The 25,532-nt window shown below is 39.7% G+C and overlaps 2 protein-coding genes, 1 long non-coding RNA gene and 1 pseudogene across 3 annotated transcripts; all 4 read left to right on the forward strand.

Annotated features, from left to right (window-relative positions):
- Positions 1-5,618: 5,618 nt before the first annotated feature.
- LOC147866964 (phospholipase D alpha 1-like) lies at positions 5,619-10,207 on the forward strand. The gene is made up of 3 exons (XM_087339750.1): positions 5,619-5,941; positions 6,818-8,756; positions 9,562-10,207. Exons 1-3 carry the CDS (start codon positions 5,843-5,845, stop codon positions 9,996-9,998), a joined length of 2,475 nt encoding a protein of 824 aa, XP_087195876.1. The 5' UTR covers positions 5,619-5,842; the 3' UTR covers positions 9,999-10,207.
- A 1,568-nt stretch (positions 10,208-11,775) lies between these two features.
- Positions 11,776-13,748, forward strand: LOC147866965 (cytidine deaminase 1 pseudogene; annotated as a pseudogene).
- A 218-nt stretch (positions 13,749-13,966) lies between these two features.
- On the forward strand, positions 13,967-14,823 carry LOC147866966 (uncharacterized). The gene is made up of 2 exons (XR_015529411.1): positions 13,967-14,020; positions 14,493-14,823. It is a non-coding gene; the product is annotated as an uncharacterized LOC147866966 (long non-coding RNA).
- Positions 14,824-19,656: 4,833 nt separating this feature from the next.
- Positions 19,657-23,820, forward strand: LOC147866967 (uncharacterized). Its single transcript, XM_087339751.1, has 8 exons — positions 19,657-19,857; positions 19,947-20,021; positions 20,558-20,677; positions 21,109-21,364; positions 21,576-22,847; positions 22,961-23,162; positions 23,355-23,445; positions 23,537-23,820. Exons 1-8 carry the CDS (start codon positions 19,715-19,717, stop codon positions 23,592-23,594), a joined length of 2,217 nt encoding a protein of 738 aa, XP_087195877.1. The 5' UTR covers positions 19,657-19,714; the 3' UTR covers positions 23,595-23,820.
- The last annotated feature ends 1,712 nt before the right edge of the window (positions 23,821-25,532 follow it).

The following is a 25,532-nucleotide window of genomic DNA, read 5'->3' on the forward strand; positions in this document are numbered from 1 at the left end:
CATCTGAGTGTTCATGATGTCGATTTCTTCTTTGTTATTGAACCGGTTCTGTTGATCGTCGGCGTGTAGCACAACACAGTCGATTAAGCTTGATCAGATAACCACACACTCTCATACCAAGTAATGAGTGTGAGACGTAGGTGATGTTGTGCAACAGAAGGGAGTTATGTCTGTGTGTGAGTGCACGTAAGGAGAGAGAGAGAGAGAGAGAGAGAGAGAGAGAGCAAGAAGTTGTATTAGTAAAAAGATAGATTACATCCAATAGTAACTAAGTTACAAGGAGTTGGTTTAAATACCAACTAGTCTAGGGCAAGTAACCTTTCTACTAATTACAAAACTAGCGTATTATACTGTCCATTGACTAGTGTGAACACTATCTCTATGGGAAGTTGAGTTCTATTCTCAACAACCCTATTATTGCACATGTTATTCATAAATATGACAAGTTTTGTCTTCTTGTTACTGCTCAATGCCTAGACAATGGATCTTTTTAGTTGATATGCACAAAATGGTCCAAAGGATGAGATGGAAATCATATTCCAAAAATTGAAGGTATTGAGGGTTGGTGCACAATCGGAAGGAAGATATGCAACACTTTCATCATGTCTGAAAATAGACACAAAGTGGAGTAAATGCAAATGTATGTGGAGTCTAGACTTTAGAAAGTGTAAATGCATACATACATTGGATAGTTTGAAACCCATACGCAATGTGACCAAACCACCAAATGATACAATTGATACAATTATGCCCCTAGATTATGGGGGTCTTCAAACACACTGAAACACGATTTGGAAAGTGAGAGAAGTGAGACAAAAAGATGATCTTCACTATATGAAAGAGTTACAAGTTTACAACTATCCCAGTTTTGGGACAAACTAGAAGAAAAGGGTGTGGGGTATGTCCCTTATTACAAAGAGAGAGAGAGAGAGAGAGAGAGAGAGAGAGCTAAAAACGAAGAACTAATGAATGACCCAAATGAGGAGAAGCTCCTCCACATATAAGCCATAAGATGATTGTTCAATTACCCTAGTGACTCTTGGACTTCCTTGACGTTAGACCAAGACGTGGCTCTAGGGCTTCCCTGTGGTGGTTCGTTGGGACTTGGCTTTTGTTGTAGGGTCTGGGACTGGGTATTTCCTTAGTCCCAACCGCGTTTGGGACTACTCTCTAATTTGGGACTGATTGGGTTTATCCCAACCCAAACCCTCCTTTTGGGCCTCATTAGGTCTGTCCGAACTCACTTTGGGACCACGTTCCAGTTGGGACTGTTTAGGAGCACTACACAATAGTGTGGTTTACTGATATATATATATATATACATACATACATAGATAGAGTATATATATACATAGATAGAGAGAGAGAGAGAGAGAAAGAAAGAAAGAAAGATGTATTAACGTCTTCTAAGGCCAAATTTGGCCCATGAGACAATTGGTTTACAACAATAGAGTATTTATCCAGTCATCATAACTAAAAATAAAATTAAGTAAAAAAAAATAGAACTTAAACTAAAAGAGTTCTAGTAGTGTACAATATGTAGTATACTCGAAAGTGACTATACACTAAGCCTAATTTTATTTCCACCCAAGCCTCTTGAAAAGAAGTGGGGGGTCAAAGGGTCTTGATGTGGGTTCCAATGTAGAGAGTGCCCTAGCCATGGCTTCTAGGCGGTGTAGCTCACGTTCCCTTATTTTCAATATTGCTTCCACATCACGTTGAGTTGCTTTGAAATCCGGCACCCGAGGACGTCTGGTTCTTCTCTGGTTTTCTGCCTCATCAATGGAAAGGCCGAGTGGTGCAAGTGTGTCGGCATTCGTTGTCTCCTCAGGTTCCTGAAAAACTGCATTTGTTACATGTTCGTGATCATTAGCAACATTATTGTCAACATTTTGTAATTTATTCTCTCTGTGTTGTTTTAGCTCTAGAATGTATTTGCCTAATTTCTTTATATCTAGAGTATCTAATAGTTTGGGGAGGGTGGGAGACGGACCAAGTATGTCTTGGTATTTTGCCCTTATCTCGGCATAGGTTGGACACTTGCATGTAAAGTGGTACTCATCCTCTATCTCTATGTGACATAACCTACATATCCTTTCCTCCCTAGGGACTCCACTAGTACGGCCATTTTCAATCTCAAGTTGGTGAGATGATATTCTAAGTTGTCCAATGGCAACCCTTAGTGCATGTGGTAAGAATACATCTAGATATTTTGGCCGCGTGATAAAACCTAACTCAGAGAAGTGCATGAAGTGTTTCTTATAGTACGACATTTTAGATGGGAGTGGCTCTAGTGGGGTGATCCATTTACACCGAGTGTAAATTTGCCATATTTCTTGGCGTATTACTTTATTGCGGTTCTCATGAGAGATTAAGGTGTTATCACTCGTGTGGTTGTACCTAAGGGGAGGTAGGTTATTAATGTCTAGACCATTCGCAAGAAGCCAAGTCACCATCATGCCATACCATGAGCTAGTATAGCCGGACTCATACAATGATCGAGAGGCCTTAAAGGCTTGATGAGATATTCTATCATGTGGTTGGCTATGTATCCTATCAATAAAGACTACAAGTTGAAAAAGTGCCTCTACTAGCATTGGGGGTAACGTGAACTCGGCCCTAATAATGTCATGTGGTACAGTCGATTTGCTTCGGAGTTGGCGTGATAGCATCATCACCAATGGTCTCTCTAATTGCGTCCACATGAAGGATGGTAATCCTGGAGCCCAAACCACTGATGCATACATGAGGGAGGGGGTCACTAATGAGTCAAAGAGCCACCCTTTAGTTCGTGGCTCTTGAAAGTGTGCTTGGTGGCATTGTCTCTCTAGGAGTGAGAGGGATGCATGTCCTCTCGTGAGTCTATCCTTCGTTGCCTGTGTCATCGAAAATTTACCTGAGTGGGCACTAAAAGTGACTCCGAGATATACGTACGATCCAACCACCTCGACTGGGCTATGGGAGATAGTTAGGTGACACTTAGCTCTAACTTGGGCCGATGTGTGGAAGATAAGGACTTTCGTTTTCCCTAGATTCACTACCAATCCTCGTTGTACACAAAAGTCATCTAAGGCATTGAGGTGCCTCTGTAGGTCGTGTTCGGATTCAGAGAGCAAAACTATGTCATCCGCATAGAGCAAGATACGAACTTGCGTATCCCCAAGGACCACTCCGGTGCCTCCCTCACGAGCAATAAAATCTGTGATCTCATCAATGTAGATCCTAAAAAGCGTCGGTGATAGGGGGCAACCTTGTTTTACACCAATAGTGCTAGTGAAACAATTGGATAGGCCACCTGGGCATCGGACACACCCGGACACTTGTTCATATAGTGCGTAGATGGCCCATACCATATCATCTGGTATCCTCAAGCTTTTAAGTCTATCAGACAACCGATCTCTAGGGACTGTGTCAAAGGCTTTGCGGAAGTCCACAAAACAACAATATAATCTCTTCTTGCGAGCCCTAGTTTGGTCAATTAGGCATCTAAGTGTGAAGATGTGATCAATAGTGGAGAAGGCTCGTCTAAAGCCAGCTTGTTCAGGTGCACGAAGGTTTAGGGTCTCCATGTAGTCGCTAAGCTCTACTTCCATTACTGCACCATATAACTTAGCAAGGGTATGGCCTATCATAATGGTCCTATATGTATTTGGGTCCATGGGGTCCCCCCCTTTATGTATGGGGGTCACTGTATTCATAGTCCACTGTGGTGGAAAACCCTCCGCAATGGCACGATTGAAGATTAGAGTTAGCAAGGGAGCTAGGCACTCTCTCGCATATATAATGTGTTCTGCTCGCAATCCTGTGTGGTCCATGGACTTCCTATGTTGTAATTTCTTTATGACCTTCATGACCCTAGAGGTCGTGAAAAGTGTCCCCGTGGTAGGCCGGGGTGTGGAAGGCATTGGAAAAGGTGGTTGGTTTGGGATTTGGTAAAGTCTCTCTGTATATGTGTGCCAAGTTTCGGGATCTTCGATGGGTGTTTGTGGTCTTGGCTCCCGTAGTCTCTTCCATGCCGTGGCGCAATCGCTACTCATGAGCATATGGTAGAGTTCCCAGTATTGGGATGCCTCCCACGCTCGTCTCTTACGACGTGTCATCTTACGCATTTCTTTGCGAGCTTGTGTGGAGGTAATACTACCATTGAGTTGCGATACTGTAAGTTGTCTATGTAGGTCCCTACAATCCTCGTCATACCATTTATTTTGTGGCATTGATCCTGATCTACCTTGATTTGAGTGTTTTGTATATGGGAAACTGCTAGCTGTTGCGGAGTGAAGGATGTGTGTGAGTTTTGTACTAAGGCTTTCTAACGGTAGAGAGGGATCAATGGAGGGGAGATGGGCCTGAACATGTTGAGAGTATATGTCAGAGAGCTCATGTGTGAAATGTATTGTGGTGTGATGGCATGGTTGACTAGACTTTGTGACCTTAGAGATATCACATTTTAGCTCGAAGTATAAGAAGCTATGGTCTGCGCCAATAGGGCATGGGGCCACTCGGAAGGAGTTAATCATGTGGGTAGCTGCCGAGCGCCCTATTAGATAGTCAATTGTGCTTTCCCCTCCTCCATGTGGGAAACATGTGAGCTCTTTCGAGCCCGGCCACTTAGCTAAACCATTATATATGACCATCTGGTGCCGACTGCCAAGTTCGAGCAGATGATGGCCAAAGCTCGTGGCGTTCGCTCCTTGATCCTTTGATCTACGTGTGGTGCCTATGTCTAAAGGATCAACATTTACCATTTCTAGGTTTCTATTCATCTGAAATACTGTGCATTGTCGGGATTGGGTTCTCGCATTGAAGTCTCCTACAATAAATACTTCTCCTTGGGAAGAATATCGGATTATGTCATCCGATAGGGGTTCGTATGGAGAAGGCCCATGTGGCATTCCTTCATCGACTAATATCGTCAAGCCACTAATATTATAACGGGATCCTTTTGGGGGAAAGTAACAAATGGCGAAAAATGTTGCATGGTCTTTGCTTGTGGAGACTTTCACCCACATAAAACGAGCTTCTGGGTCTATCTTCATTATTTCTATCCTATTATGTAGCTCTCTACGAAATAGTATCGCGACACCTCCAAATCCCCTAGCAGTGTGTCGACGTGAGGTTTGTCTAAGCAGCGTGTCGACCAGAGAGAGAGAGAGAGAAAGAGAGAGAGAGAGAGATGGATGTAACTCAGTTGGTAAGGTTGCCCAATGGAGACCAGGTGGTCATGGGTTCAACCCTTACTTTCCACAGTGGCATCTAGTGAAATAGAGATATATATGAAGTATATAACAGAGAGGTGAGGAAGTTGGGTTTCGAACCCAAGACACAGTTCTTGTAGTATGGGTTCAACCCCTACATTCCACAGTGGCATCTAGTGAAATAGAGATATATATGAAGTATATAATAGAGAGGTGAGGAAGTTGGGTTTCGAACCCAAGACACAGTTCTTGTAGTATGGGTTCAACCCCCCTACATTCCACAGTGGCATCTAGTGAAATAGAGATATATATGAAGTATATAATAGAGAGGTGAGGAAGTTGGGTTTCGAACCCAAGACACAGTTCTTGTAGTGTTATTGACTTACCACTAGGGTAAGCTAATTACGAAAAAAGAGAGAGGGAGAGCATGTGTGGGGGGTTTCAACACTCTCATAACCTTAGATTCGACGCAATCCCCTCTGTTTCATGCCTTGCTTCTTCACCATGGTTTCCTTGCTTCCAAGGCCACATCAATCGATGCCTTCCTTACTCAACCCATCATTCGGTTTCCTGTCACATTGCATGAAGAATCCACAGGTTTCTCTACCACATTTTCCTCTGTCATTGCACCCTTCTCATTATACCATATGGGGACTAATCTGATCCATGGAGTCCTTCTCGCAACCATCACCAGTGCGACTGACATTGTCTTCTCGCATCGCAACACGCCCAAATTCATCAGAAAGGTAAATAACCCCTCTCATTAACTTCTCAACCCAAATTTCACAACTTGACCTTGATTCGTGGTATATACACATACATATACATATTTGTATGCATATATAAGTATTACATAGATATAGATTGTTATACATGCATATGTGTATATTATATGTGCACATGTACATTCATACGCACATATAGATGTTTTTTACTTGCATTTATTGGTTAAAAGAAGTAGTATGTCTCCTGGTTAACATCTTTCCTTATTTCCAATGCATCGTGTGGGTCTCAAATCATGCATTTGTAATTGAATTCAGTAATATCAATCAATTGTTGAGGCAGAGCCATACCTACCTTCTTGTTGCTTATTTTACATGTATCTACATACACATACATTATGTTTTTAACTTCCATTTGGTTGTATTTGTTGGCTAGAAGAATTGTTGCAACTCCTGGTAAACATATTTCCTTATTCCAATGCCTGGTGTGGGTTTCAAATCGTGCATTTTCTTTGTCATTAGTAATACCAAATATTGATGCACAGTCATGCCTTCTTGTTGCTTATTTCCAATCCATTACGTGACTTTCCATCCATTTTTCTATCCCTAATTTCCATTCAGTAATAGCAATTATTTGTCATTCAGTAATATCAATTATTGATGCACAGTCATGGCCTTCTTGTTGGTTGTTTCCAATCCATTATGTGAGTTTCCATCCATTTTTATCCCTAATTTCCATATCATCAAGTCTGAAAATCATGCTTTTGTACTTGCATTGTCTGAAAACTGATATGTTGGCAGCAACTATGCACATGTTATAACATATAAACATGCATTATGTGGGTTTTCCTCATGATTAGATTGGCTTGTTATTGACTCATTGACCTACTACACCTACAGTTATGCACATTTTATAACTATTCGATAATTGAAGAGTGTGAGGAAGCTACACACATAGGAAAAGGCTTAAGCAAACTCTATGCTACCATAACCTTTGGTGAAGCAAGGGTAGCTCGAACAAGACTAGTAAAGCGTGAGACTCGGAATCCCACATGGAATGAATCCTTTCACATTTATTGTGCATATGAAGCTAGCCATGTGACCATTAAATTGAAAGATAGCCTCACTATCGGAGCCATTGTTGTTGGCATAGCCCAGATACCCACTAATCTTGTAAAATCAGGAAACGTAATTGAAGGTTGGCTGGATCTCTTTAGTGAACGTAATCAAACCGATTTAAGAGGGAAGATATATGTCAAATTGCAATTTTTAGATGCGAGGCAAAACCCAAGTTGGGGACGAGGTATCAAAGGTTGTGATGCCCAAGGTGTCGAGCATACGTTTTTCAAGCAAAAGAAAGGGAACAAAATTACATTGTATCAAGATGCCCATATGCAGGATGGGTTTATGCCTCGCATCCCTCTTGCAGGAGGGAAGATGTATCAACCTACCCGATGCTGGGAGGATATCTTCAAAGCCCTCTCTGACGCCAAACACTTGATATACATTACTGGATGGTCTATTTATTCCCAAATAACTCTTGTTAGAGATATGGAGAGGATGATTCCTGGGGCCAAAGGCATGACACTGGGGCAGCTTCTCAAACGGAAAGCATCTGAAGGTGTGAGAGTTTTGATACTTGTGTGGGATGATAGAACATCAATTTCTCTACGCCTCCCAACCATTGATTGTGTGATCACCACTGGTGTCATGCATACTCATGATGAAGATACTGAAGCTTATTTCAAAGGGTCTAAAGTGCATTGTGTACTTTGCCCTCGCAACCCAGATGGTGGAGCATCCATTGCCCAAGGTATAGAAATAGGGTTGATTTTTACCCACCATCAAAAGACAGTTATAGTTGATGAGGCTGTCTCAGATCAAAACCGAACGCAACGCAAATTGGTGAGTTTTGTAGGAGGTATTGACCTATGTGACGGGCGGTACGACAATCAGAAACACTCTCTTTTTAGTACACTAGCCTCAACTCACAAGGAGGATTTCCATCAAACATGCTTTGAAGGGGCTTCGTTGAAGAAAGGAGGTCCTAGGGAGCCGTGGCATGATGTGCATTCGAGGATAGAAGGCCCGGCAGCTTGGAATGTGCTCCATAACTTTGAGCAAAGATGGGAGAAACAAGGAAGGTGGAAAACTCGTTTACTCAAAGTGATGGGCATCCCCTCTCTATGGCCACCGAAAGAGGTTATTAAAGAAGATGATCCCGAAGCATGGAATGTCCAGATCTTCCGATCCATAGATGAAGGTGCAGTGGTTGGCCTTCCTCGAGATCCAAACATTGTAAATGCATTAGGTCTTGTTGTTGGGAAAGAAAATATGATTGATCGAAGCATCCAAGATGCATACATATGCGCTGTAAGACGAGCCAAGAATTTCATCTACATGGAAAATCAATACTTCATCGGGAGCTCGGCTTCGTGGAGCTCACATCAAGATTCTGGTGCAATTCAGCTCATTCCAATGGAGATCACACAAAAGATAGTGAGCAAGATTGAAGCCCGAGAGAGGTTTTCAGTCTATATAGTTATTCCAATGTGGCCTGAGGGTGTGCCAGAGAGTGAAGCTGTCCAGAATATCTTGTATTGGCAGCGTTTAACCATGGAGATGATGTACAAAAGGATAGCTAATGCACTGGAGAAGATGGGTGTGTTAGGACAGGAAAGTCCTACAGATTATCTCAATTTCTTTTGCTTAGGAAACCGAGAATCCAAATATCAAGGTGAATATACTCCCCCAGAAGTCCCACTAGAAGGTACCGATTACCGGAGTGCGCAAGATCATCGGAGATTTATGATCTATGTCCATGCCAAGACAATGATAGGTTAGTATTTTACAGAAATGTTCAAATTTAGCCTTCCCATATTCTAAAATATCAAAAGTACCCTTAGGCCAACAAAATGGGGGGATTGAAGAGGGAGGGTTCTATGTGTGTGTGTGTCTCATTGATCAACATTTGGTATTCTTCTTTCAGCTCTATATTTTGTGTTTAGCCTAACAATCAGCAACGGTTCAGTTTGGTTCCGTTTGAGGGTGTCAAAACCAAACTGTTTAAAATATTTGAAACTTGAACCGGAACCAAACCGAATCACGAAACCGTTAAACCAAAACCATTTAAACCAAACCATTTCAAAAAATCCAAACCATTAAACTATGAAAACTATGGTTTTGTGGTTTGGTTTTCATGTTAGGTCAAAATATTATTTCAAATTTTAATTTTTCAAAATATAATGATTTTTCCTAAAATGTGAGAATTAGGCTTAAAATTGAAAAGGTTGTTCAAAATAATATTTTAAAAAATAATCAACTGGCAACCCTAAACCGCCAAATTGTTTAAACTATTAAAAAAAACTTGAACTTGAACCAAACCAAACCGAATTGTTTAAACCGTTAAGCCATTAAGCTGCGGATTCGCAGTTCAGTTTGGTTCAAACTGAACTATTGTTGCCGATTGTTAGTTTAGCCTCAGAGAATGTCAATAGAATCTATCGGGCATCAGGACATGTGCCTCTCCCAATAGGTTATTGTCGTAATTTTGATGTTCTCTTAGTTTTACCTCACTCGTGGCTTTATGGTACATCTATTGCGATGTTGGTGTTAAAGGGTGTTTTTTATGCATATTATTGTAGTGGACGATGAGTATATAATTGTCGGATCGGCAAATTGCAATCAACGTTCCATGGATGGGGGGCGTGATTCAGAGATTGCAATGGGAGCATACCAACCACATCATATTATCACAGATTGGAGGCCAAGGCCACAAGGACAAGTTCATGGCTTTAGAATGTCTTTATGGTATGAACACATGGGAATGAGGGATAGGGATTTTCTCCAGCCAGAGAGCCTTCAATGTGTGAGGAAGGTTCAACGCATATCAAAAGACCTATGGGGATGGTATTGTGGCCAAAAGATTGTGGACTTGCCGGCACATCTCTTGTATTATCCCATTAATGTATTGTTACGGGGTGATGTGACTAGCTTGGAGAACTATGAGCTTTTCCCCGACACTAGTGCTCCTGTCATGGGTAAACTCTCAAGGACTCTTCCTTCTCTACTTACTGTGTAACTCAAGCAGTTCAAGGCTCGTGTATTGTACTATAGTACCATTTGCAAAAAATAAATTAGCTTTAAGTAATCATCATGGCTAAACATGGGGATTAATTACGATTAGTGCAACAATATTTAAATTGTAACTAAGTCTTGGGCTAGGCCATTGGAAAACTGAAGCAACCATTTATTTTATTGGAAATTCAAAACAAATGTGGTTGGGAACTATGACAAGTCATGATTTAAAGAACCGGTTGAAGATCTCATATCCAATCTACCTCAAACGATGTCACTACTATTCTTTGAAGAATCTTTCTAAACCAACCTACACCCATTTTATTCTTTTCCATTTTTTCCATTTTTCTATATATAGCAGGATATTATATCCACAAAAGGATGCATAAACGTGGAATTGCACATGACTAGGGCATGTGCCATGATTCTCCATTTTGCCCTCAGCTAGAAAAAAGAAATTGTCTCATAAACAATGGGCTCTCTCTCTCTCTCTCTCTCTCTCTCTCTCTCTCTCTCACACACACACACACACACACACACACACACACACACACACACACATACAAGATGACATTATTTGCATACGTTGTAGTTAGAAAATGGGATCTCTCTCTCTCTCTCTCTAGGAATCTAGGTTCGATCCTTGCCATGGACTAGGCCTATCTCAAGATCGCAATTGGTGTCTCGTGGATGTTGAGTGAGTGAGCGAGTGTGTGTGTGTGTGTGTGTAGTCATTTGCATATATTGCAATTAAAAAAATGTTCCCCACCATTGTCATCCATTGTACTCGCCTCACACAATATAGTCAAACTTTGTCAATTAGGTGCACACACATGTTTCGACAAAACTAACCTCTTTGCATGATTCTCCATGGATCCTCAAACAAATGAGAACAAGGAATTGTTGCGTGGCCAATGGGGTCTCTCTTTATGTAGCCCAAGTAGGTTTTTAACGGACAACGTTTATGTTATTGGCAAATTATTCTAACCAATTGAGCTTCCATGCTCTATGTAATTGTGACTTCTCTCATAAGTTGATTTTGGCCTGTAGATGTTTTTCTTTCTCTCTCCCCCCTCCAAGCCCTCAACATGATGATGGCAAAAAAAGTGTGCCGCGGCACGCTACTATAAAAAGGTTATTTCTACCATTGATCACCTTTTGTATTAGCCTACCTCAACATCTTCGAGTTGGACAAAATGAGCCTCGCCTCGTAACCACGTGCACACATGCGCCTTACTTCACCATTGAAGTGATCTCGCTGTGAGCCTCACCTCTTAGGCACGTGCACACCTAGAAAGAAAGATATATTAACGTCTTCAAGAACCAAAATTAGCACACGAGACAAATTATTACAATAACATGATGTTTACCCAATCATCAAAAATGAAATTAAAAAATACCAATCACCATGTCCATCCATTTGTGTTCCACTCTTTCATGCCATTGATGTTCGCAAAACCTTTCATAGTTGAGACGAGACTCGAACGCTTGACTTTTTGTTAGCTAGAGTAAGCTCTTGATGAGAGAGAGAGTGTGTGTGTGTGCGCGCGCGCACGCCCCTTATTTCACCATCGAAGTGATTGATCGCGTGAAAAGCATATAAGCCATACGTACATGTGTTGCCAATTATAATAGGTCATTGTAGACTTCTAGACTCCCTTGTAACGAACTCCTTTAGTGACCTCAAAGTTCATTATGATGATGGATCATGATCCTCTCTCTCTCTCTCTCTCTCTCTCTCTCTCTCTCTCTCTCTGCAAATTTCCAAAACTAGCCTTCTCCTATATGTATAGAAATAAGAAAAAAAAGATAAGCAATTCGACCAATCTAAAACAGTTAGTTCGTTCGTCTCAAGTCAAATCTCTCTTTCTGTACCTCTCTCTCCCCCCCTCGCGCAAGAGGCGAGCTTAAAGCAAAACTAGCGATGGAGATCAAACACTCATCACCCTCATCCTTTGTTATCGAATCAAGAGATGTTGAAGAGATGCAAGCCAAATCAGGGCAATCAATGGACACCTTACTAAGCAATCTGGTGTGGCCGACAAGAACCCTAGCGCGGCCCCCCATCTCTGGTTTCTTTGTAGGGGCGGTCGCCTTGGGTGCGAGTGGACGTGTCTTTCGAGGTGTAAACCTCGAGTTCCCGGGTCTCCCGCTTAATAACTCTGTTCATGCCGAGCAATTTCTCGTCCTCAACGCCGCCCAACACGGTGAACGAGAACTTCGGGTTTTGGCTGTATCGGCTGCCCCATGTGGGCACTGCCGACAATTCCTTCAAGAACTTAGGGGAGCCCCTGAGCTTCGGATCCTAATTGCTGATGATCCCGATCCCGCCCGTGTTAATAACCCCCAGCCACAAAGTCTTGCTTATTTCTTGCCGCATCGATTTGGACCCGGCGATGTTCTCGAGGGCGATTTCCCTCTTCTTCTCGAGCCGCATGCGAACGGGTTGAGAATTGCATGCCATGATGATGGTGATGGTGATGGTGATGGTGATGATGATGCTCAAGATGATACCCATGAGAATGGAAATTTTGTGAGTTTGGACAAACCCGAATGCCAGGATCCGAGAGCTGATGCTACCGGTGATCTTCATGTTGATGATGATACCCACGAGAAGGGACATCTAATGAGTGTGAACATACCCACCGAATTCGAAGAAGATTCTAGAGTTTCTACCCTCGATGTTCATGCCTCCAATGGATCTCATGTTGGTGATGCTACCCATGAGAAGGGACATCCAGTGAATGTGAAAGAATCCAAAGCATCTCTTCTTGATACATCCAATGGATCTCGTGCTGATTATACCCATCACAAGGAAAAACTCGTGAAGGCAAATAAATGTTCCAGAGGACGTTCTCTCGATGTTGCTAATGGATCTCTTGCCAATGATGAATGGGGAAAACTCAGGGGTGAGTCCGAGCTTCAAAGTGATGCTAGCAATGAATTTCAAACCCATTATAATTCCCATGATAAGGAACAAATCACAAGGGTGAATGAACCCAAACTCAAAGACCTAAGAAATGCAGCCCTCAATGCTGCCAATGGATCTCATGCTCCCTATACGAATTCACCGGCCGGGGTCGCCCTCCTCACCAAGAATGGAAAGATATATAGTGGGTCTTATGTGGAGTCTGTGGCTTATAATCCTGGTCTGCCCCCTCTGCAATCCGCCTTAGTGGCTTTTGTTGCAAGAGATGGAGGTAGTTATGAAGATCTCGAACACGCTATCCTTGTCGAGAAGAAAGAAGCCCCAGTGCAGTTCTTTGAGATGGTCGAACTTTTGCTCAAGAAGATCTCTCCCAAATGCAAACTTCATGTCTATCATGCAACAGTGAGTAGGACTTAATCAATGGCTTTATCTCTTTCTTGACTTCTTTTCTTTTGGACATATTTTTCCTCAAACAAACACCACATTATGTTTACATTGTAAACTTACTTGTAAGGGTAAACACCACATTATCCTTTTTTTTCTCATCTAGTGTATATAGTCATTTTTAGTTATTTTATTTTTAAATAAAAAGATCGAATCTGAGATGGGAATGGCTTTTGTATGTCATGTCTTCTTCATATGTATGGAGTTCTTGTTTTCCTCTCTCCTTACCTGCAGAACACATCAATCTCTGGATTTGTACAGCCAAAACTTGTTTTATTGTTTATACTGCCCAAACTTAAGGTTCTTGACATTTATGTACATTTTAACTGATGTGCTGCTTTTTATTTTTTATATCAAATTGAGGATTAGAATTTGATGCTTTTCTATTTCTTTTATTGTTGATATTCCATTGGTTCTTGTATATTATCTTCTTGCCGTCAAACACAATCATTCTCTGTGATAACAGCCAAATGCAGTACTCATTATTCTTTCATTGCCATTTTTATGTGTTTACACTTAAATCTATCGATGGGAACCACATATACTCACATGTTCAATGTAAAACATCAAACCTGTAAATGCTGTCTTGTATGTGGGATAGCGAATCCATGCTCATACAAGCAACAACAGTGTTGGTCTGCCTTGAGGATCAAGTATCCTGCAGAGTCTGCCTCAGCTTATCATTTGGGCACCATGTCCATTGCCATCTTCTTTGGAGGATTGCAGAGCACACAGGTTACAGTAAAATATCAAGAAAATGAAAGTGTTATAGATGGAAACATGTGTACATTTTAACTTATGTGCTGCTTTTTATATTTTATATCAAACTGAGGATTAGATTTGATGCTTTTCTATTTCTTTTATAGTCGATATTCCATTGGTTCTTGTATGTTGTCTTCTTGTCTTCAAATACAATCATTCTCTGTGATTACAGCCAAATGCAGTACGCATTACTCTTTCATTGCCATTTTTTAATGTTTGCACTTATATCTATCAATGAGAACCACATAAATTACTCACATGTTCAATGTAAAACATCAAACCTGTAAATGCTGTCTTGTAAGTAGGATAGCGAATCCATGCTCATACAAGCAAAAACAGGGTTGGCCTGCCTTGAGGATCAAGTATCATGTAGAGTCTGCCTAGGCTTATCATAGGGCACCATGTCCATTACCATCTTCTTTAGAGGAGTGTGGAGCACACAGGTTGCAGTAAAATATCAAGAAAATGAAAGTATTATAGATGGAAACATGTGAATCTTTGGCAGGAAATGAAAGAAAATTGCGTTGTGAACCCTAGCATAATTAGTCAGGAATCACCTGAAGTCTGTCTTAAACAAAATGTCTTATTTCTCTAACCCAAGTAGCAACCTTAGCTAAAAGTATCATGAACACCTTTGAAGAATTTACAAGGTGATTTTGTACCACTGTACATTAAACAAGGTGATTTTGAAGTACGATCAATCTTGGGACCATGATTTTACTGTTGAAATTTTTGTTTGGCATATTTGTCTTTATTCATGATCAATAGCTTATTGTCTAGCAGAACTTATTTTGGCATCTGTGTTTCTCTTTAGCTTCTTAACATGGGGCTGTGAACATGGTTGATAGAGCTCAGAAATTGTTTTCACGTGTGTTTTCGTCTTTGAGACAATAAGAAGGGGCTAGATAATGGTTGGTGGAGCTTGAGCTCTATTAAACTGAAAAAGTAGTAGCATTATTAAGATACTTGCAAATCTTTCTGATATTTATTCTCTTCTTGACTTTTGAAACTAGGATAGGATTAGTAGTTTTTGATTATTTTGTGTGATTTTTAAGCAGCGTTTCAAAAAGGCAACTATTTTATCACTTGTGTAAATACGTCAATAATTGTAGCCTTTTGTAAGAATATCAAAGCCTAGTTGTGAAGAATGTGGCACATGCTCTACAATTTAGAATTAGCATGTGATTATATGATAATTGTCCCCATGGCAACTTATTATTATCTGCGTTGGCACAATGAGGCTTTGTTATTTTGCAAACGTATAATAAGAGAGCCATACACCAATAGAAAGAGAACTCAAATTCATCTCTTTTGGAATTTTTTTAAAGCCCTTACAAATTGCCTATCGAATAGGGCTAAATGTATAAGAATATGTTTAAATGGACAATATAGTGTGTAGAGAATGACACTATTAAACATAATTCACTAATTGCTCAAAGAGGAATTGTATCACTTTTCTCCTAAATGAATTCTTTGGAATACCCAATGTACAAAATCTATCTACACACTATTGGATTGCATTCATGTTTGCTCAACTAATGAATGTACCACATTTTAATTTTGAACAACCTTCATGTTTTCTTCCTCGGAAAGAATTTTGCTATTGAATGGTTTTCATTCTTGTTTATTATTGAGATGGAACATCCACTATCAAGAATATATGTCTTGGATTAACTTACTATGTACAATATTTGTGTTTGCTTCTCAAATAAGTTTGATTATGTATATTATGAAGGGCATTCATGTTTGCTTCCGAGATAGATTAGTTACCATGTACTCTATTTGAAGGCCAATATGTGTTTCATGCTTTGAGATAGGTCACTCCACCAACACCCAATATTGCATGCAACCACCATAGGGATTTTGGAATGAATCTCATTTCAGTATCTTGTCAATTGTGGAATGATGGATATTGTTTGTGATAAGGAAATTTATGAATATTCATGTTTGAGTAGATAGGATTGATCTATCCATACACTATGATTGATATACATCATGGTCATTTGATCTATAGAACCAATATAATGAGTTGTGTTCATTAGAGGTGATTAGCCATAATCGACATCATGGTTCCTATTGATTGTTTTGACCATGTACGTGATCATTTAACACAATAAGAGAGTGATGATTTGGTGTGGTTGTATGTGAATTGAAGTTTGCACTTGAGCTCTCAAATTTACCAACATTCTTTCTCCTAGAATTGGATCGCCTTGGGACAAGAATATAGTTCTGACCCAAACAATTGATTAATACTATACTTAATGCTAAGTGATTTGATTACGAAAACAATTAATCACTACTTGTGATTGAGCATCCACTCTTGAGGGGGAGAAAAACATACGATGAACAATTGAAAATGCAAACACTATTTACTTATCATGATTTTCTAATGAATATTTCAATGGAAAACATGAATAAGAAAATAACGAGGTTTGTGTCACGGATGTTGGGTGATGACCAACACACGAGATGAGCTACAAATAATATAGCACAAAAAAGATAGAAATGAAGAAACGATAGCAATGAAGAGGAAGATGATGTTAGATTAAGATAGAACCCAATGCACTCCATAATTGCTTTTGACCTTCTAGAGAACTAAAGTATGCAAAATGTGGGCGATGAATGTGTGCTATCTTGCACTTCTTTATGCAAAAATGCATACAAATCACCTTATGGCCACTCTTCTAATGTTATGTAAAGCATGTTAAGAAATATAAACTATTATATATTAATTTCTAACATCATGCAAGTCGCTAAACTATTATACATTAATGTCTAACATCATTTCCGTCGCGATATCATCCTCTCCTTTATCATCAACTTCTAGATGGAGCGGATTTATAGGGGTAACAATGGTGAAAATCATGAACTACGTCAAACACGTTGCAAAGGTGGTTCGCTAGGTTCCATGTGTTTAGGTTTTATGATGTAGAGTAACCTTTCCATGACACAAGACAACAAAGCGATTGGCCCAAGACCCTTTCATAGTCAATGATTTAGTGTACCTCGAAAGTTTTTCTAGGGACGGAGGGGTGCAACGAGTTAGCAATCAAGTGCACACACAAATCAATATGTACAAACCCATGCATGCTACACACAATTGCATGTGCACCCACACTCATGTATATCAATTGTCACACACACACAAAAAATTAAGTAACGATATGACAAAATGTTTTCTTGTATAAATTGAAGACAATGATTCGTCAAAAGTGTGATTACATTCGGTGAGCACAAATTGCTAGATCAAATCATTGCCCCAATATACCTAATAAATTATATCAACCTGAGTTTCACTTGGCATACACAAATCACTAGATCTAGATTGAACTCAAGTTATATCAATCCTCTCTAGGACACCAAAGGTGGGAACCCCATATATGTATATCTAAGTATGCAAGAGGTAGGGCATGAAAGGGTGCCACCTCACGACTCTCTATGCAAAACATGCAACAAACATTACTATGCATCCAAACCACCCTGGCATTGCTAAAGTATTACAACATGTGAGCCAACATAAAGTATTGCATACAATGTCTTACATCATGTAGCTTGTGATAGTTTGTAGGCGGTTCTTCCTTAGCTCATCCTATGAAAAGTCGTGGGAGCTTATGAAAAGCTCACCATTAACTTTGGTTGGTGGTTTGAATCCCCGACATGGCTACCAAAGATGTAGCGTCTACAAGGGAATCGGTTGGTATATTTGTTTATCCGACACAACTTTTGTATTTCTTATGATTTTATAATACCAAGGTGTATCTTTTTGGGAAAAAAAAGTATCCTTATCAAAGGATACTTCTTACTCGAGTGTTCTTATAAAGAAGCACCTTGACATTGGTTGGGGAGAGGGGGGAATATACCATTGTCTTTCACTTGGTGAGACCAATGAGAGAAATACTCAATCTTTCTTCGTTGATTGATGTGTAAGATAATTATCAAAGCAAACTCTAATGTCACCCCATGATTTAATCACTTGTGCAAAGACAAGACATTACCACATAACCACAAAGAGACTTTGTCATGTTTCTACACACTCAATAGCATAAATCATCAAGTTGGTGTACCTTAAATTAGTCCACAACATAACGACAAGTTTGAATTATCGCAAATATGAGACATATGGATATAATTAAGAAAATGATTAGAGAGAGAGAGAGGGATGCAACCTTACGCTCTAGTCATAGGGAGATATATTAAACGAGGAATAACCCTCATGAAATGTTTATAGTTTTCACCTTAATTATTCATTATTAATCAACAATGCAACTATGTATGTCCCTTTCAAACTTGGGAGGGTCTAACGATCTATAAGCATAAAATTTATACACTATTACAATGTTAAGCTCTCTCTCTCTCTCTCAACTTGCTTCTACAAGGATTCTTCATTATATCCCTGGACCATAACAACTTAGAGACGAGACATTTTGTTTATACTTAGCAATTGAGGGGGTTGCGGAGGTGGAGAATTGAAGGGGATCGTGATGGGAATCTTAAGTCATGAACATCCATTTGTTTTTGGTCTACCTTGGGTTGAGCTTCATAATCTAAAGTTTGACTGGGAAAAGAGAGACATCAAAGAATTACTCATTCGAGAAGTTAAAAAGTCTTCGAAAAATGCTACTCCTGAGTCATGCACCTTGATAATTTCATATATGCAATCTCATCAGGTCTCAATTATTTTGCCAGAGAGGGTACATAAAGAAGGTGAAAAAGAGAAAATATTTATATTTTGTAGTTTCAGCGACAATGTCTCTTAGCTCGCAAAAACGAAGGCCCCACTATTTGCTAAGTATCAAGGAATTTGCAGACGTTTGGGATAAGGTGAAGGAAGGCTAGTATGCTTTTGAAGCATCAAATTTATGATATTCCTACCAATAGTTTTCGTTAAGTGGACAAGGGGTAGAATGTTTTAACTGTGAGTCTTAGTCACCTTAAAATGCATCATCGATGGGACGGCCAGGTGGGTGGGCAGTTGTTAAAAGTTTATGATTGATGAGCCTTGGAAAAAGAAGGATCCTTTATATCTAGTGTCCGACCGATCGAAAGACAACATCTCTCTTAGGAGGCCATATAAGGCATCACGGCAGGAAACTCTTCGGATGCATGAAAATGAGGGTCTCTTTAGATGCTTGAAAACTAGGGTTTCATCACCTTAATTTAGCAAACCCTCTCTCAAGCTAAAAAAGAAACGAACGTTTCTTTTCTTGTTTGTGACCGTTGAAGCTCTACTACTACTAACCCTACCCTAATAAGCCTATATATATAGCCTCATCACCTCGTTCCTCATTTGGACACCCCACAGTATTTTCCCGCCTTCTATTAAAACAAAAGCGCGCGAAAAAGGCCCTTTCTCATTTCTGCATTTTCTCTGTTCCGCTACCGATCTCTTTCTTTCTTTCTTTCTTTCTCTCTCTGTGTAATTTTTTTCTTCTACAATCTCTGTCTTCTCTTCCATATCTTTGGTGTACAATACAATACAATCCCCCTCCTTCTCTTCCTCTGTATTTTATATTCTTTAATACTCTCTCATTCTCTTCCCCCCGCACCTTTCTTTTCTCTTTCCTGTATTTGTTTTCCATAAACAGATGGACAGAGGAAGAAGGCATGACATCGTTGACATAGATCCTCAAAGAAGAGGAGTCCTCAATTTTCGTAGCTCTAAACAACTCCAATTCTCTTCTGTTGGTGAAGATATAAAGAAACAACATAACCCATCGTCATCATCAAGGTAAGCCATATCTTTTGGTTTCTTCTACACACGTTTCTATCAATTCGTTGGAATTCATATTTATTTCCTCCATATTTTTTATGGTATAGATCTGAAGATAAGAGCTTGCAATGGCCATCTTTGAGACCCCATCAAAAGGATCAAGAAGTTACTCTTCCTGAGAGGTTCTTTCTCCAAAGGCCCATCCATTTTATTTATTGTTAACGTTTTTGAATTTTCTATGCCAGCCAACCCTTTATTATGTGAATTCTTTGATTTTGTCTAGATCTAGAAATTTCTTCCCACTATCTTGATTTGACGTGTAGCTGTTTTGAGTTTCTAGATCTAAAAACTCTTGTTTTCTTTCTATGTTTCAAGAGTTTCTAGATATAGAAATTTTTCGCCATGATCTCGATAGTTTGTGTAGCTATTTTGAGTGGTTGTCATCACTCTGTCTGGTTTCAGAGTTCAACCTAGTTCTTCCATAATCCCAAATTAGGGACTCTTTGTATTTCTGTTAAGGTATCGTCATTGTATTGTTGTATTTGCTTGCGCGAAAATTCATCTTGATGGGTTGTTCCCATGGAGTTTTGTCTTGAAAAACTCATGAGCACTATCGGATTCATATAAGATCCAGCATTTTGTCAAATTTCCATATCTAAGTCACCTTTACTAACACAAACATGCTAAATTCACTGAATTTAACTTAATTATTGAGCAGATTGCAGCTTCTAGAGGAGTTCTACTTTGCCATTGAAGCATCCGTCAGTCTTCTTAACATCCGGCGAGCGACATGCTCCTTCTCTGCAGTCTCAAAATCTGTTGAGAGCTCTACTCAGAGGTAAAAGACTGCCTATACATTCTCTCACTATTCTCGGTGCAGGATTGTAGGTGAGAGACTAGCCTGTGTTTGTTAAGACACAAAATTTCTTTGTTTTAGCATGATCATGTATGGTGAGAGACTAGCCATGCTCTAACCATGTTCAATAAGAGGTTATACACTTCCATTTTCATCTTTGGGATTAGAATATACATCTTTTTGCCATATTTGGGAAGAGATTGATCTCTCCCTATATATGTTAGGAAAGATTTTATGTATTCTTTAAACATTTTCCGAAGACATTATTTTACGCGTTTATTTAGAGACTAACACATTCTCTATCCAGATGACTATGATTTAATATTACATCAGAACATGCATTGGTTAGCCTCATTTGATAAGCGATTATCCACATACTCTCTTCTCACTAGTTTTGTTTTCTCTCAATCCAGGCGATTCCTCAGCAATCATTTGGCTCAGATAAAACACATCTTTCCGGAAGCTCTAAAGTTGGAAGAATTCACTTCATGGAATTCCGAGGTGCAGTGTTTCCAGAAAGATATGCGAATAAAACTTCTTCCGATCTCGATGAATACTAATGAAGGTCTCGAGCCAGAGACAAAAAGTGCTTCAAAGGCCTGTGAAATGGTGGCAAGAAGAAAAGAATTCCATCGGCGATTGGTCGAGTTTGCAAAGTCACATCCCAAGGTTAGTTTGCATACTGCATTAATTGAGAAAATTCTGTTGAGCAACAAATCGGACTTTTACATGTCCTCCTTGAGAAGGATACGAAATCCCTTCCCAAAACTGTGTATAAGTAGAGAGGCAATTGCATATCACTTCTGTGACATGTTAGTGTTCAATCTACAGAATTGTCGATTACATTAGTGATGAAGTGGTTTATTGTTATAACATGTAGGGTGATACTGATGTTCCTGAGGCTGATCTTCACAGCAAGTCGTGTTCCTTAGATGAGAGTGATGATGATATTGAGATAGGTGTGGGAGAAGATGAAGAAGAAACTACTGCCATTATATCACACACTGCTTTTGATCCTTCTCAGCTTAAAAAGTTTCCTCGTTCCCCATCAAAGGTCATACAAAATCGCCATGTCCCCACACCTTCCCTTTCGCATCTCCCTTCAACATTCAAGAGACATTTCTCGGCAAGAAGTATGAACGCGGTCTCAAGCTCCGAGGCGATCCTCGAGGCTATGGCCAAGAATGAAGAAATCGCGAAAGTAGAAGTTAATGAGGATAATGATTCATCCCCGGATCCTGGCTCAAATGCTTCTGTTGCTACCTGCACACCTCAGAAGCGTTCATTGCAATTATTACCATCTACACCAAAGAAAGAAGTCAGGATACAGACCGAGGAGATCATTATGTCTCCTCCTAATCGGGTGTTCATCAATGCATCTACACCAAAGAAGGAAGTCAAGATACAGACTGAGGAGATCATTATGTCTCCTCCTAATCGGGTGTTCATCAATGCATCGAAATGTCACACCCCGACACAAACTCCTTGCTCCATTCTCGGTAACCCATTCGCCTCACCTAATTGCTCCACACCTTATCAAGAAATTTCTACACCTTCGATGTCTGCTTTGGCATCGCCACCACCATGTGGAACTTCAAAGGGTCCTCCCCCTCAAAGTGCTCCTGGGAAGAAACAAAGGCAAGCTGTCATCAAATCTTTACGATTTGGTGTACCATCGAAGAGTGGTGTTACCCTAGATAATGCTGAAGATTATGATGGGTCTCAACGAATTGAGACACAAAAAGATGAAGAAAAACTCCAAGAATCAAAGGAGTTTACAAGCCCAAAAAGATTGCAAACTGCAGCCAGCATTGCTTCAGTAATGAAATCAAGGCGTCAAGCAATCAACAGATTGTTGCCATTTGATTCTCCGAAGAAAATATCAAATGCGTCCCTTGGTTCGCCGAATGCATCGAATGTTTCCTTTGGTTCACCCAAAAGGTTGCGACATTCTGGGCTCAAAGATGTGCTAACGCCCTCACCGAAACGTCGAAAGATCTCAACTGTCCCGGATACTGTGGTGTGTCACCAACTAAAGGCAGCCACTTGTTCCAATCAGATTGCAACGGAGGATAAATATATTGCTGACTATCGGTTATCTTCATCTGATATGGATATGCTACAATGCTTACCCAAAGAGCTTCTTGATAATGTGAGTTAGTGATTTCCAGTCTAGTGACTATAATTAGCATGGAGTAATCCCAAACCTGTGTTTTTGATGGAATGGTGCTAATGAATGTGTTCTGGATTTTTGTGTCTCCACAGGTTCAAGCTAAAGAAAGGAAGCTAATCATGGATAGCCAAAATGGGTTGGAGGAATCCAGGAGAAGGAAACAAATGATAGCGGGGTTACCGAGACTTTTCAATGCTGTGAGACTTATTTTCCAGTCAGCCAACCGAACTGTTTTCACATGCAAAGATCTAATTCGCATGGTTGTATCAGCCCATCCTGATATTATAGACCAAGGTAGAGTATCTATTTGTTCGTATTCAACTGATTTCGTTTGCAGACCAATTTAATTAGCATCTTTCTATGTGATATACATACACTCCCATAGATGGACTTTAGTCTCGGTATAGGAATAAATGTTTGGAATTCCGAAATCCTGCATAAATCTCAGAATAGGAATAAATGAATCTTATGTTTATTTTTGTGCAGGCGAAATCATTGAACAGTTACAGTTGCTATTGGATTTTGCCCCTCAGTGGATATCTGCAAATCCTTCATCCACTGGTGAATTTATATACAGGTAGCAATCGATACATATTTATACATAATTAGCAGTGGATTCGTCTCCCTTATATGTTTTTGCTGATGGGAGTTCAATCTGTTTTCATCAGGATCGATAAAAGTGCCGATATGAGGAATGTGTCGAAGATCCTTTCCCAAGCAATGTGATTGATGCTTAATGGTGGCAGCGCAGGGTTGAAGACTGAGGTTTAGGATTCGGAGTTTTCATCTCCAATCCAAATTTAATCCATAACCAAAAACACTGAGAAAAAATAAACCCGTACTACCAAATGACGTGTGAGGACACACTTAATTAATCAGAACACCTTTGAAATTGCTTGTTTTGAGCAGAATAAAGATAAGTTACTAAACGCTAATGCAAATTTGTTTTTTTCCTGTGATGGGTTAACCTAATCTTGTATGTCGTGAACAGGAGAGAGAGAGAGAGAGGGAGGGAGGAGCGAGGGCCCCATGACGTGTGATAACAGAAATATTTCTTTCTTCTGTTGGAATTGAAGCATAATAATCATGTGTTTTTGTTTTTTAGATTGATCAGGAAATCCCACCTTGAATGATATGTGAGGGAACGGTTCCATCTATTAAGCCCATCTCTATGTGGCCTGGTGCTTATTAAATTGAGAGCTTAAGCGTTTCGTGGACACACAATACAGGGACGGAGGTGTTTTGGGCGTGATGGATAGATATGGAGATGGGACTGCAGATTCATTCATTCATTTCACATGATCTTTCTTAATCCAGTAAAATGGTCTCAGAAGAAAGGACACAAGTGTACAGAACCATGCAGTCAGTAGTAGTAGGTGTGTTGGCTTAGTTAGTTTAGGAGTTTGCCTCAAAACTAACTCACCAAATTACCAAATCACCAAATTACCCTTGAACCAGGGAATCTCACTGTACTTTTTTTCCATGTGGGGTGTTTACCACCATTCTACCCTAGGCTTTACCTGTTGTAGCTTGAGTTCTCTTTCACTCATCGGCATACAACATCAAATGATGGTGCACACCAACTAATGTCTCTTACCTGTTTCTACAAGTTCTTGCTAAGAACATATATACCTTGTCTTTTACGGAAAGAAGGGTTGTTTAATAAACCATATGGTTGACCTCAATCGACGTTTATCTTGAGCTAATTTGAGTCCACTACTAGTACGAAAATGGAGTGAGGTTTACTAAATAAATTCATAGTAATGGAAGGCTGTGGTTGTGGTGTAAGTTGTATTTAAGCCCTTGTTCCCCACCAATCAAGCACTGCCAATGGTTGACCTCAATCGACGTTTATCTTGAGCTAATTTGAGTCCACTACTACTCGTACGAAAATGGAGTGAGGTTTACTAAATAAATTCATAGTAATGGAAGGTTGTGGTTGTGGTGTACGTTGTATTTAAGCCCTTGTTCCCCACCAATCAAGCACTGCCAATGGTATGCTAGAACATCGTCTATTTTACTAGCCACATTGGGAATTTTGGGTCATATTGTGTACAAGTTTGTGAATTATGTGATTTCTTATTGGATTGATCTTTCGAGCACCATTGTTAGCAATGCTAATTTTTTTTAAGGTGCCATAAATTAGGCAAATTGGAAAATACATGTAGTGACACTTGGCAAACCAACACACAACAATAAAATATCAGTGTAAAAAATACTGCAATATGTCAAATTTCATTAGAAGCTACGCTTTTCCTAGATTAGGGCCATGATGGTATGAGGGATGGTAGTATAGATCAAGATATTATAAAGTCAATGCAATAATTCAATAAAGTTTAGATCAACATCAATGCAATAATTTGATTAAGTTGAGATCCAAGTATCTTTAGGAGAGGTCAACCATACACTCTCACAATTCTGTTGTCAAGTCATTTGTTGGTGATAGTTCACCACAAACTATCGAGTTGTCAATTGTAGACGACCGACTTTTATGAACCCATATATGTTGGCATGTGTATTAAGGGACTACTTTTTATGAGCCTTCATGCGTAGTAGAAAATTCAAGACTCTTTTTTGCCTTGATTTATTATACCAAAATGCAACGTTAATGAAAAGCATCACACCACATAATTTTGCTTCATAACTATCACAAAATTAATACGC

This window comes from Azolla caroliniana, unplaced genomic scaffold (genome assembly GCF_043228905.1).
Source record: "Azolla caroliniana isolate FFs.n. ecotype wild unplaced genomic scaffold, voAzoCaro1.0.p SCAF_2, whole genome shotgun sequence".
Taxonomy (NCBI): domain Eukaryota; kingdom Viridiplantae; phylum Streptophyta; class Polypodiopsida; order Salviniales; family Salviniaceae; genus Azolla; species Azolla caroliniana.